This window comes from Haliotis cracherodii, unplaced genomic scaffold (genome assembly GCF_022045235.1).
Source record: "Haliotis cracherodii isolate W230 unplaced genomic scaffold, xgHalCrac1.p SCAF_10, whole genome shotgun sequence".
Classification (NCBI taxonomy): domain Eukaryota; kingdom Metazoa; phylum Mollusca; class Gastropoda; order Lepetellida; family Haliotidae; genus Haliotis; species Haliotis cracherodii.
Window position 1 is genome coordinate 19,586,773 of NW_027266265.1, and position 15,310 is coordinate 19,602,082.

At 38.6% G+C, this 15,310-nt stretch overlaps 1 protein-coding gene across 3 annotated transcripts in view; it reads right to left on the bottom strand.

Moving 5' to 3' along the window:
- The window catches only part of LOC139454174 (uncharacterized protein KIAA0513-like), a 101,320-nt gene that overhangs the window by 25,773 nt on the left and 60,237 nt on the right, over positions 1–15,310 (bottom strand). For all 3 annotated transcript variants that reach the window (XR_011652447.1, XR_011652446.1, XM_071235725.1), the window contains exons 3-4: positions 12,418–12,462; positions 4,905–5,049 (exon numbers count right to left, since the gene is read on the bottom strand). Coding sequence is in view for 1 of the 3 variants with exons in the window: in XM_071235725.1 (XP_071091826.1) it covers positions 4,905–5,049; positions 12,418–12,462 (190 nt within the window). In the remaining 2 variants the exon portion in view is untranslated. The remainder of the gene's footprint in view (positions 1–4,904; positions 5,050–12,417; positions 12,463–15,310) is intronic.

Genomic DNA, 15,310 nt, shown 5'->3' on the forward strand with positions numbered 1-15,310 from the left:
GTTTATAAACATTGTAAACACAGAAGCAGTCCTCCCCACCACCATATCTAGAAGTCCTGCAAGTACTGGTAAACACAGAAGCAGTCCTCCCCACCACCATATCTAGAAGTCCTGCAAGTACTGGTAAACACAGAAGCAGTTCTCCCCACCACCATATCTAGAAGTCCTGCAAGTACTGGTAAACACAGAAGCAGTCCTCCTCACCATCATATCTAGAAGTCCTGCAAGTACTGGTAAACACAGAAGCTGTCCTCCTCACCATCATATCTAGAAGTCCTGCAAGTCCAGATTCATTGTATACCATCAAGCAGTGTCATGACCTTCAGTTCTAGGAGATGCCTGCCTACAACCTCACACCAGGTTAAGTACCTTGCCTCAGGGAACATATGTGGAATCTAAAGGCATTTGTACTGAATGTTTAAATCATTTCTGACTTGAATGACATCAAAGAATTCCATGGACAGTAAGTGCTTCATGGGTTATCCAGTTATCACTTTAAGAAACATATTTCAAGGCTATGACCTTGAGGATGACCTTGACCAATGACATGGCTATCAAGGAGTTACACATGATATGATATCCCAGAGATGTCCAAGCATCACATGGTTTATAAAATAAAAAGTTGTGATGGCCGACAAATTCAGACAAAACCTTAAAGCATCCCAATTTATATGGGACTGCTTAATAACTTGTTACAGATCACACACTTCATTCACCTACATTCATTCCAATAACCCTGCTATGTGTAACTTATCTGTATGAATAATCCACAACATTTTAAATGACCAGGCTCATGCACATCCTGAAATATGCTTTCCTCTTTCTATGTATGTCATATATAACGTAAATTATTCGATTACAACAGTGGACTACAGAACACAGGGAACATCATTCTAACTTCAATTTTTTAACACCTGATTTTTGTACCTGCTGAATGGGAGGGATGTCATCTATGGCATCTATCTATAACAGCTTTCGTATTTGACAATTTATCATCTTTTGGTCCAACGCCTATTTGCCAGAGTAATCTGATTAGCACCACAAGGACAAACCATTTATCCATGATCAACATCCTACAAAAAATAAAATGCCATCATAATTCCTAACTGCCAAGGCCGCCAACTGCACAGCAACAGTAACCATCCATCCTCTGTATCGGCTGAAATGTCAGTACAATCATGCAGTGTGAGGACCTGTCCACAACTACAAGATATCTACCACTCCATGGGGACACATACAAAGAGTACTTAATGGATGGACCGATGTGAAGGCACTCGTTATGGCGCTGGGGTGCTCAAAGGACTTGGAATACATTCAATCTTTCAATAAACGTAATACAACTGTTTCAGTATCTTCAACATAATGCAAGATTGGGGGGGCAAATAAATTACAGGCAGTTAATATTTGCAAATTACACCTAATATGTGAGCATCAGCTCTAGAGGGGTCATGTGTGCCACGCCTACACTGGTTAGCAGCATCTAGGTTACACCATACTTCACAGTGACTTACTGCCATAGGCTGAACCTTACGTAACTGAATCTGTTCTGTTTAGTCAACTGCAGAAACATCTTCTTGTAAATAGGAAAACAAACAACCAGTTGGTCAAATCAAAATTGAATCCAGTCTGTTTTAAAATGACCTCTCTCACTTCAACATCTTTCGAGTTCTTATGTTTTATATACACATATATATCAATTTGAAGTTCTTACATCAAGTGCTTCCAGTTATTAGTAATTCTCAGTGATTCAAACCTGAAAAAGGATAATGTTCATCAGTGTTTACTTACTGTGGTGAAAGAAAGCATACGTTCATCAGTGTTTACTTACTGTGGTGAAAGAAAGCACACCTTCATCAGTGTTTACTTACTGTGGTGAAAGAAAGCCCACGTTCATCAGTGTTTACTTACTGTGGTGAAAGAAAGCCCACGTTCATCAGTGTTTACTTACTGTGATGAAAGAAAGCCCACGTTCATCAGTGTTTACTTACTGTGGTGAAAGAAAGCACACCTTCATCAGTGTTTACTTACTGTGGTGAAAGAAAGCACATGTTCATCAGTGTTTACTTGCTGTGGTGAAAGAAAGCATACCTTCATCAGTGTTTACTTTTCTTACTGTGGTGAAAGAAAGCCCACGTTCATCAGTGTTTACTTACTGTGGTGAAAGAAAGCACACGTTCATCAGTGCTTACTTACTGTGGTGAAAGAAAGCATACCTTCATCAGTGTTTACGTGCTGTGGTGAAAGAAAGCATACGTTCATCAGTGTTTACTTACTGTGGTGAAAGAAAGCCCACGTTCATCAGTGCTTACTTACTTTCATGAAAGAATGTGAAGCACATGTTCATCAGTGTTTACTTACTGTGGTAAAAGAAAGCACACCTTCATCAGTGTTTACTTTACTTACTGTGGTGAAAGAAAGCACATGTTTATCAGTGTTTACTTGCTGTGGTGAAAGAAAGCACACTTTCATCAGTGTTTACTTGCTGTGGTGAAAGAAAGCACATGTTTATCAGTGTTTACTTGCTGTGGTGAAAGAAAGCACATGTTCATCAGTGTTTACTTACTGTGGTGAAAGAAAGCACATGTTCATCAGTGTTTACGTGCTGTGGTAAAAGAAAGCAAACGTTCATCAGTATTTACTTGCTGTGGTGAAAGAAAGCATACCTTCATCAGTGTTTACTTTTCTTACTGTGGTGAAAGAAAGCCCACGTTCATCAGTGTTTACTTACTGTGGTGAAAGAAAGCACATGTTTATCAGTGTTTACGTGCTGTGGTGAAAGAAAGCACATGTTTATCAGTGTTTACTTGCTGTGGTGAAAGAAAGCCCACGTTCATCAGTGTTTACTTACTGTGGTGAAAGAAAGCACATGTTCATCAGTGTTTACTTGCTGTGGTGAAAGAAAGCACATGTTTATCAGTGTTTACGTGCTGTGGTGAAAGAAAGCCCACGTTCATCAGTGTTTACTTACTGTGGTGAAAGAAAGCACACGTTCATCAGTGTTTACTTACTGTGGTGAAAGAAAGCCCACGTTCATCAGTGTTTACTTACTTTCATGAAAGAATGTGAAGCACATGTTCATCAGTGTTTACTTGCTGTGGTGAAAGAAAGCATACCTTCATCAGTGTTTACTTTTCTTACTGTGGTGAAAGAAAGCCCACGTTCATCAGTGTTTACTTACAGTGGTGAAAGAAAGCACACGTTCATCAGTGTTTACTTACTGTGGTGAAAGAAAGCCCACGTTCATCAGTGTTTACTTACTGTGGTGAAAGAAAGCATACGTTCATCAGTGTTTACTTACTTTCATGAAAGAATGTGAAGCACATGTTCATCAGTGTTTACTTACTGTGGTGAAAGAAAGCACATGTTCATCAGTGTTTACTTACTGTGGTGAAAGAAAGCCCACGTTCATCAGTGTTTACTTAATGTGGTGAAAGAAAGCCCACGTTCATCAGTGTTTACTTACTGTGGTGAAAGAAAGCCCACGTTCATCAGTGTTTACTTACTGTGGTGAAAGAAAGCACATGTTCATCAGTGTTTACGTGCTGTGGTGAAAGAAAGCCCACGTTCATCAGTGTTTACTTACTGTGGTGAAAAAAAAGGGCACGTTCATCAGTGTTTACTTACTGTGGTGAAAGAAAGCACATGTTCATCAGTGTTTACTTGCTGTGGTGAAAGAAAGCACATGTTCATCAGTGTTTACTTACAGTGGTGAAAGAAGGCACATGTTCATCAGTGTTTACTTGCTGTGGTGAAAGAAAGCACATGTTCATCAGTGTTTACTTACAGTGGTGAAAGAAAGCACATGTTCATCAGTGTTTACGTGCTGTGGTTAAAGAAAGCACATGTTCATCAGTGTTTACTTACAGTGGTGAAAGAAAGCGCATGTTCATCAGTGTTTACGTGCTGTGGTTAAAGAAAGCACATGTTCATCAGTGTTTACTTACAGTGGTGAAAGAAAGCGCATGTTCATCAGTGTTTACTTGCTGTGGTGAAAGAAAGCACATGTTCATCAGTGTTTACTTACTGTGGTGAAAGAAAGCACACCTTCATCAGTGTTTACTTACTGTGGTGAAAGAAAGCACATGTTCATCAGTGTTTACTTACTGTGGTGAAAGAAAGCACACCTTCATCAGTGTTTACTTACTGTGGTGAAAGAAAGCGCACATTCATCAGTGTTTACTTACTGTGGTGAAATAAAGCCCACGTTCATCAGTGTTTACTTGCTGTGGTGAAAGAAAGCCCACGTTCATCAGTGTTTACTTACTGTGGTGAAAGAAAGCCCATGTTCATCAGTGTTTACTTACTGTGGTGAAAGAAAGCCCATGTTCATCAGTGTGTACTTACTGTGGTGAAAGAAAGCACATGTTCATCAGTGTTTACTTACTGTGGTGAAAGAAAGCACACCTTCATCAGTGTTTACTTACTGTGGTGAAAGAAAGCACATGTTCATCAGTGTTTACTTACTGTGGTGAAAGAAAGCACACCTTCATCAGTGTTTACTTACTGTGGTGAAAGAAAGCGCACATTCATCAGTGTTTACTTACTGTGGTGAAAGAAAGCACACCTTCATCAGTGTTTACTTACTGTGGTGAAAGAAAGCCCACGTTCATCAGTGTTTACTTACTGTGGTGAAAGAAAGCCCACGTTCATCAGTGTTTACTTGCTGTGGTGAAAGAAAGCACATGTTCATCAGTGTTTACTTACTGTGGTGAAAGAAAGCCCATTTTCATCAGTGTGTACTTACTGTGGTGAAAGAAAGCACACGTTCATCAGTGTTTACTTACTGTGGTGAAAGAAAGCCCACGTTCATCAGTGTTTACTTACTGTGGTGAAAGAAAGCCCACGTTCATCAGTGTTTACTTACTGTGATGAAAGAAAGCCCACGTTCATCAGTGTTTACTTACTTTCATGAAAGAATGTGAAGCACATGTTCATCAGTGTTTTTGCTGGTGAAAAGTCTTCCGCTTCGTTGCACTCAAACAGGCACACTGCAAAGAACTGAACCATCCGGAAGAATATCTGCTCATCAACCTTCTTGTTGTGGACTCTCTGGAACACAGATTGGAACGTGAAGAAATAAACTTACGTGAAAGTTGTTTGCGCAGCAGGTATCGAAACATGTTTTTAAAGGGAGGTAATTATATTTAGATAATGTGCACACCTCAGTAATTAGGGGCTGTGTGTCTCGTTTTATGTGCAGAAAACAATTACATCGTATATCTTCAGCTGTACACATGTTTTCTTGCAATCTTTCTTTGAATCACCCAATAATATAACTTAAAAGAATTTTGATGCATTGATTGGATGAATTGTATCTGAAACTATTATTTTATCAGGAATAATATTTTCCAATATTGTGTTATTTTAGTTGCAGCTTCTACTATATATATTTAAAATAACAAATAACCATACATGTAGCACTTTGGTACAGCTGATTGCTATTACTGGACATTTTTTACATATGGAACAATTTGACCATTGAGGCGCTCGCAATCTCGAAAACTATATGTTGACATATAATAGTCAAACAACAACAAATATGACTTTTAACAAGTCAAAATATGGCATTTAGGATATTATAGCCATTCACTGTCAATTACAATTCATCTCAAGGCATCAATAGTGGTTATCTGACCATGGTTGCTGTAAATAATCGCATTGAGCGATCTATACCTATCACTTCACAAACAATTTCGCCGACTGTTGAATGAAATTTTGAACAAAATAAATAAATTAGAATAGAAACATAAGTCTACATATACAATGAACACCTTTTATAACGAGACAGTGTAATTATAAGATGAAATGGTGTACTTCATTACAGGTTTTTTGACATGGTATTTCGCATTTCACAGCGAAAGTGAATGCTTATGTGAGGCCAATGGTTGATGTATGGGTTTTTTATTGAGGACAGTAGTGTTCATGAGAGAAAAAATGTTTTGATTATAGAACAGTTCGAAAAAAGGAATTTGTATCTAAAACAATGACTGTAAGATGCATGGTTAATGAATGTGGATTGCAGTAACAGTAACTATTTCGTATTGTCTGTCGGAAATATCACCAACTATCAGATTCAAAGTCTGTACTTGAAAGAAATAACTAAAGAAAGGAACAGTTACTAATAGCTTCAGAAAGGAAACATCAACATTTTCCAGGAAGAATAGGAAACACGTTAATAGCAGTGAACATGAACAAGTTATGTTTTAACTTCAGCACAATATGTCAAATTAATGAATATATTTGTGATTTTTTAATTTAAGAAACTTCAGTTACAGAAAAAAAAAAGTAATGAAAACTGAGAACATAAACATTTATGAAATGTAGCAGGGCAAGTGAAAATACTGCAGGACGAGTACAAAATACCATCTACTTGCCCTGCAGGACGAGTACAAAATACCATCTGCTTGCCCTGCAGGACCAGTACAAAATACCATCTGCTTGCCCTGCAGGACCAGTACAAAATACCATCTGCTTGCCCTGCAGGACCAGTACAAAATACCATCTGCTTGCCCTGGAGGACCAGTACAAAATACCATCTACTTGCCCTGCAGGACCAGTACAAAATACCATCTACTTGCCCTGCAGGACCAGTACAAAATACCATCTACTTGCCCTGCAGGACCAGTACAAAATACCATCTACTTGCCCTGCAGGACCAGTACAAAATACCATCTATTTGCCCTGCAGGACCAGTACAAAATACCATCTACTTGCCCTGCAGGACCAGTACAAAATACCATCTATTTGCCCTGCAGGACCAGTACAAAATACCATCTACTTGCCCTGCAGGACCAGTACAAAATACCATCTACTTGCCCTGCAGGACCAGTACAAAATACCATCTACTTGCCCTGCAGGACAAGTTGTGTTTATGACAGTTTTCGAGCCTTGTTCGCACAGATTTCTCCCAAATATCTCACTCCATTGTTCTCAGTTCCACGGGGCCCATGCTGCCTTTCTTCTCCCGGAGGCTGCCTCCTGACTGTACAGCCCGGGGATCACAATTGTTTCAAAATGTGGAAAAGAACATAACACACAGTGGATTGACTTGATGATACACAACATCCTGAGACAACACTATGGCATGGTACACAAGCACCCTTGCATGAGGCAGTGATTCTGCTGTGTGATATTGCTGACAGGGCAATACACCTACAGAGAATCTGGTTTTCTGGGGTTTTCAGATTAGACCTGACATTGCCTCGTCTCACTGAATTCCACCAGCATGCCATTTGCCCTGAAGTATTCATCACGTTGTAGAAAACGCATTCCCAATCTGATCACAAATACTGCATTACTAACACCAATCATAAGCTATTTATCCCATTGACATATTCTCAACATATTACATTGCAGAAATTCTGTCAGTTAGTGTTGCTGTATCACAGCATCCTACTAGGGAAGCCAAAAGTGATGCAGGTCATAGATAGTTGAAGGAATGGTGCTTAGTATCCAAGTCTCATAGTTTGTGCTGAACTGGAATTCAAAGCCCTGACCAGGCTATGGCGGGTACAACAAAGAGGCACATATGTACACTATAAGATGTAGCTGGAGCACAAGGGTACTTGGGGTTTTATGCATCCCGCGTTAGGTTTTATACCAAGAGCTGGAGGTGGGGTATATGGGATTGATGCTGCTGCTCAGAAATACACGTGCAGCATGTTTTCTTCGTGGCAGGGTATAAGGGATTTATTCTCCCGCTGAGAAATTTATTTCCCTCCAAGGCGGGATACATTTATTTTATCTCATCCTTCTGACACGGAGGTATGATTAAGTCTGCTGTGCTGGGCCACTAAGCCTCCTATGTCTTCAACTCATGCAAACATGGCTGCATAGGGAACACGTGATTCAAGTGAGAGTTTGCCTTCCTTGGTGGTCACTGTACTATCCCTCCAGCCAGTATGACCACCAGATATGAACTTGAATCCTAGATGTTTCACCAAAGCTTAAAACACATCTGTGTCGTCACTCTATTGTTTAAACACTCCATTATTTTCATGAAAGGACAGCAGTTTGTCAGTTATACATTATCTTGAACAAACATTACAATTAATTTACGCTTGGAATAGACGGAACTATTTTTTTATATATAGCCAAGTGAATGATTTCAAAGTTTGTTCGAAAATATGTGTCGCCAGCAGGGTTTGAACCTGCATTGTTTGATATTAAAAGCTAAAACAAACATGTACACAGCAGGGTGCTTATAACAATGTTCATATTTACAGCAATTAGGTAAACTTTTGACTTGAAAAATATTCAGGTAAACATATATATCCTTGTTCAGGGCTCTACATTTGCTTACATCCCTGTCAGCATGTATTTACAACATGCAAGAGATTAACACAATACTAGCTTAAGATCCAACGAAATTATGAAGAGCCGTGTACCATGAATTGTAAATATCAGCTTTTGATGGAGCTTGGTGCACGTGCAACAGCGGCAGAGAATGTACTGCTTGTGCATCATAAACTCACACAGCATACAGTCTACAAAGAGTTCTGGTTTATTTTTCAAATATTTTGCACAAGTGAATGTTTTTGTTAAAGTATAAAAGTAGGGATGTCTTTTAAGTAGGGGAATATCCTTGTAACTCTCCATTCCTTAAAACTAATGGGCCTCAGCTCCATTATTTTTAAGGAATGGAGAGTTACTCTACAGAATTCAAGGGGACATTAATCAAGGTACTGTCATCGATGTTGGGTACTTAATACTAGACATCCTGGAACCGGCACTTGGTGTCTAGCGACATGCTGACTGCAGGAAGGCAGTGCTGAGCGGCGCCTAACACAACACACCTTCCACAGATCCTCTCTTCCTACTACACTGCCTCCACGGCTCATCACTTCATCAACTATTGGCAAGAGATTCAATACTACACTCATTCACTGTGAAGGGGTTCAGAGAAGCATATGGATGCACTACTGGTGCGACTACTGGTATTGGCACAGTTTCCAAGAGTGAAAGGAGAACTTTGTCATAGTGGTCTCCTGGCCGATTCAGCATTGTCACATAGCTTATCGTGTCATCATTTGCTAGGATTGAGTTGACTGCGAACAGAGTTTTAGATACTTGAGGAAAAGAGCTCTTATTATTGTCTTATATAAGATGGCTACAAGATAAATTGCAAAGAATGTCCTATCATGACGTCATTTCTGGAGATTTGAATATGCGCTCTTAACTTGATGACGTCATATATTGGACGTCATTTTTTAGATGGAAGTGTCTAGTAAGTTGTTCTCCATAGATGTAGCTGGGCTACAGAGATAAATTCAGTGGTCGAATGATCGCATCGAAAAATGGGAGAGATATGACAATCAGTATTTGGAGAAAAGGTACAGAAAATCGACGTGAGGATTGTGAGAATATACAGGATATAACAAACTTCACCCCCCTGTTCATAAAATGGACTTGTCTGACATTTTTTTAGGTCAAATTCTATTTAAGGAGTCATTATTATTAAAATCTGGGTAAATATCGTTGAAGCTTGTACATTTTATCAACATCCTTAAAGAAGCTGTACATAATGTTGACATCTCACATAAGAAATAAATGGCTTGTGGTCGTTGTTTATCGTACAATAAATCACTGAATTCTCCTCTCCCTGCAGTGTTTTATTGTATGAAATGTAGAAAACGAAAACGAACATTACATAGAAATGGTCATATCGAATTAACACAAAAGCCCTGACTGCCTTACTATAAACCACTTTGATGTAGGTGAATAACAAATTTTTTACAACATAATGCGGCTATAACCAACTGATTTTTTACCTCAAAGAGGCTTAAAAGTCATTATTTCCTTACATCAGTAACAAACTGGTCCAACTAAATCAGTGTCACTTACCACTCAAATAACATACATGTAATTATCCTATTGCTACTACCTTACACTAACAGAAGATTGAACCTCAATTTGTGTCCAGTACAATCAGGTCAGTATCCACACCAATCTGCAGTGCATCAACTTTGTCATGGTCTGCAACCCTTGAGGGACCGTTTCTATCATATCTAAGTTGCCCAAACTATCCATTGACTCAATCCTGATCACAAAAACTATTTTCCGAATATTCTCACCAGCAGATGTTCCTTAAATATAGAATACTAAACTAGCTCCCGTGTAATGACAATTTTATAAAACTCATGAATATTTCTAGTATCTGCTGGGCGAAAGCGACGTCAGATACCAGAACTATTCATGCGTTGCATAAAACTGTCATAACATGGGAGAGAGTACAGAATTTTATTTATTATTTGCGGTTTATATTTTTTCTTAAATTTCACTGTCAAGTGTGAATTGGCAGACATCTACATGTTCCACAGCTTACTACGATTAGGTTTAACAGAATAATACTTCAAACAACGTCAAAAGTTGATACTTATTAATTTGAAACCATACAACGGTCCACCTTTAGAATTCAGGGATCCATTCCACATAACTGTCGTAGCGCTAAAGTTATCATAATAACACTTATACTTTAACTCTTTCAACACCGCAGACTGGTACAAGACCAATGGCCAAGACGTTATGAGTTCCCAGACACCCCAGACCGGTACACTGGCCAAGCCGTAGACACGTCAAAATACTATATAATTTTATTAACCTATCATATAATAAAATTATTAAATCTCTCACATTTCACAATGTCTGAAATACGTATTTCATTTCAATTTACCATATTTTATTGATAGATATAAAATTTATTCACTATTTCCCACAATGTAATTGAAAATAATTCTTGGAAACATACTTCGACAACAGGTTCACATTGAACATGTCAAAGAGCGAAATAAGGACGTTTCAAGGAAATTTTAATTATGTTCTATAAAGTAATTAATATAAGTATAAGTAATCAACAAAAATATATCTAAAAGTTGTCAAACTTACATCTAAGATATTATTTCCATCTCTTCGTGTGTAATGTAAGTCAAATGACACCTCGGCTTTAGTCGCCTCAATGTTTAGGCTAAGACATGATGTAATACCTAAATATTTGCATGAGAAATCTTTGTCACAGCTTGTAAACTATAGCAAAACATCCAAGAAGTTCCATATTTTTAATTTAGATCGCAATTTCCTGCTTAAAACAATCAGAACAACACAATTTAACCCAAACCTTTCATCAAAATCTGAAATTTATCATACACGAGGATTACTATTTAAAATTCTTTTTAAAATAATTTTTCTGAATACGTAAATAATAAAAATAAAAAGGAATAGGTTAGCGGATATTATGAAATCTTATATTTGTCGAAAATTGTCAAATTTTCGCTTCCTTGGTGCTTAATCTGGAATGTGTTTGCTTACATTTTTTTTATCTGAAATTAACTGTATCAAGTTGTAAATGCATTATAAAGATGTTTTACAAGCAGATAACTTGCTTGATAAATGTAGACATGATCTGTCACACAAGAGTCTCTGGGAACTCGGTGTCACAGCAGTAAAAGCTTCTGGTTGACTGGTGTTGAAAGAGTTAACATAGACTTACAACTGTTGCTGCGCTACGATGACCTTGTGGATCGGGGCCCTGCACCACAATGTTTACAATCACGTCACAATGCCCTATGGCATGATTTATGGAATTTTGTTATAAGATTGACGAGTGAAACAATGCCATGTGACGTCAGCCTAGCAACGGGGATGCTGGGGTCATTGAGTGTGCATAAGCTCCTCTCAGTGATCTATCATCTCTACACACAATGTCATTGAAAAAGCCCAGCGATGTTGGGAGTTTTTAATTATGTTCCCACAATACATAAGCACACACTTTGGTTTTACACAATCAGTAATACAGCTGTATGTTTATTAAAGGGGTGATCTCTTCATGGGCGAGAAACAAAAAGCAAAATCTAACAATGTAGATTATCAAGTCGACTGTCATTTTTTGAGAAGGTGTTGCTGGGACATCAGCAGTTTTCATGGAATATGTTTAAAGATTGATCACCCCCATCTCATTGACTTCTTGTGCAGCACTGTGTTTCTTAGATTGTCAAAGGGATGAGGGAACTATTTACAAACATACAAATTGCAAGAAGTTTATACAAATTTGAGTACAAAATATGTTCCTGATATCATGTTGAATTTGAATTTGAATAGATTGAATATTAAAATACTAATTTTAGCCAGAAGTTAGGATTATTGTTACTCTTTAATTATATTACACTGAATTGTTTGATAGACATTACTTAGAAGTTGATGGATGACAACTGTCATTACACTGATTTGACAATATGGCCAGACTATCACTGTAGCCACATTTACTATTGGTATTTTAACTGCCATTGAACCAGTCACATCAGGCCAAGGCAATCACAGAGAATCAATAGTTTGAGCATAACATCCCTACTCAAAACACACTCTATCCCCATGTGATAGATGAAGTGTGCACAATCTTCACATGACATTCAGTTAGAAGCCTACCTGTGAATTGACATATCTTGCAAACCACAGTCTCCCGGGTGCATGCTGAAATAAAAGAAACAAGTTTATTAACATAATCAATTTAAGTTTGACTCTCTACCTTCACAACTTCATGTTCTAATTCAATTATAATCAAAGAGCATTTTTGTCCTGGTGTGGGATTGCCAGGCCTATATAGCAAGTCTAGACAGTACTGGAGAGTTGGATGAAGGCAGGTCCTTGGTGTAGACATCTACTGATTACTACTCTGGCAGGGTGCACAGACAGGTCACTGTTCAGTTTCGGCATGGTAGATCTCTTGCACACAATGAGATTAACTGTTTTGAATGGAAAATCTTATGCTAAGTATCACTGTGGGCCAAGAAGACATTGGTTGAAAATTGTATGTTATCAGTGTGGAGCATGGAGATTGGTTGAAAAAATGTTTGTTTGTTTGTTTGTTGTTTAATGCTGCACTCAGCTATATTCCACCTATATGACGGTGGTTTGTAGGTAATCAAGTCTGGGCCAGACAATCCAGTTATTGACCTCATGAGCACCAATCTACGCAAATGGGTCACGATGACATGCATCAACCAAGTAAGCAAGCCTGACCACCCAACCCCATTAGTCGCCTCTTACGGTAAGCATGGGTTGCTGAAGACCTATTCTCTACCCGGATCTTCATGAGTCAGGTTGAAAAATGCGTCTTATCAGTGTCTGCCATGAACAGAGGATGATGTTGGGGAGTACACCCATGGTTATGGCATTGATGATGTTGGGGAGTACACCCATGGTTATGGCACTGATGATGTTGGGAAGTACACCCATGGTTATGGCACTGATGATGTTAGGGGGTACACCCATGGTTATGGCATTGATGATGTTGGGTAGTACACCCATGGTTATGGCACTGATGATGTTGGGGAGTACACCCATGGTTATGGTATTGATTATGTTGGGGAGTACACCCATGGTTATGGCATTGATGATGTTGAGGGCAACAAAAGTCACGATGGTGCTCATGTTGAAGAGAATGTCCCTAAATTCAAGTAGCAGAGACCAGGAGAAATAACAAACAAAATTCTCACTGAAAAATCATTGCTTAAAGCAATGGTTAAAAAATCAGGCAGACAAAAAATGCTAACAACAGACACCACAGAAAGTCGTCTGTCCTACTTCCCCACTCCCATTAGGCCCTCTCCTCCATACACTGGAAGCCTGTAGCCATGGGGTTATATAAAGATTTATGCAATATTCCCTAAGAAAATCAATTTCTGTCATAATTTCCCAATAAATCAGCAAAAATATCCCCAGAACTGACTATGTCTCCATGCTCTCATTTTAGCTGACTAGCCGTTATTTAACAGTTTGTAAACAAAGCTAGATAGTGAATCGATTCAAAATAGTTATTTGCCATAAATCTCCCTTTGTTGTGATGAAGACGCTAACACAGAGGTTTCAAACTTGATCATACATTCTTCTTGTTCAAAAGATGATTCAAAACAAACCCCCTTTGCCTGAGATTAAGTGGCAGTTCATCCTCTATGTGAAATGAACAGTGACCTTACACTCCAATTTCAATTCAGATCAGAAATCCAAATAAAGATAAAAGCAGAGATCTCCAGTGATGATCAAAGAATGACTTTCAGTGAAGAGAAGGAATGAGCTCTGATGATAATATCAGGAATTAGATCCTCTGATGAAATAAGGTATGAGCTCCCATGATGATATTAGGAATTAGATCTGGTGATGATCTAAGGAATGAGCTCCCACGATGATATAAGGAATGAACTCCCGTGATGATCTTAGGAATGAGCTCCCGTGATGATCTAAGGAATGAGCTCTCGTGATGATATAAGGAATGAGCTCCCACGATCATATAAGGAATGAGCTTCCGTGATGATATAAGGAATGAGCTCCCACGATCATATAAGGAATGAGCTTCCGTGATGATATAAGGAATGAGCTCCCACGATCATATAAGGAATGAGCTTCCGTGATGATATAAGGAATGAGCTCCAATGATGATCTAAGGAATGAGCTCTGGTGATGATACAAGGAATGAGCTCCCGCGATCGTATAAGGTATGAGCTCCCATGGTGATATAAGGTAGGAGCTCTGGTGATGACATAAGGAATGAGCTCCCGCAATCATATAAGGTATGAGCTCCCATGGTGATATAATGTAGGAGCTCTGGTGATAATCTAGGAATGAGCTCCCATGGTGATATAAGGTAGGAGCTCTGGTGATGATCTAGGAATGAGCTCCCGTGATGATCTAGGAATGAGCTCACATGATGATATAAGGTATATATCCTGTGATGATCTAAGGAATGAGCTCCCGTGATGATCTAGGAATGAGCTTCCATGATGATATAAGGTAGGAGCTCCCATGATGATATAAGGAATGAGCTCCCGTGATGATCTAGGAATGAGCTCCCGTGATGATATAAGGTAGGAGCTCCCATGATATAAGGTTGGAGCTCCCATGATGATATAAGGTATATATCCTGTGATGATCTAAGGAATGCGCTCCCGTTATGATATAAGGAATGAGCTCCCGTGATGAACTGGCTCTTATAGTGATGATAATGCTAGATTTCCAGTAAGACAAAGAAAGTGTTCTATTAAGGAACAACTGTAAATCTTGAAATTAACTTGAGAGTGAAAAAAATGTGAAAAATGTGAGGAGTCTTTGTTCGCATTAATAAAACTTCACATTCAATGTCTCCAAAATGACTATCAACAAAAAGATGGCCTCACTGCACATTTGGATAGTGAAAATACCAACTTGAATATAGACACAAACACGGTTTATTGAGCAGCAGTTGAAACAAGTACATAACAAAGTCATTTAAGGAATACGAATTACACAATAGGCATCTGGTCAGTTATCATCACTTCTGGGGTCA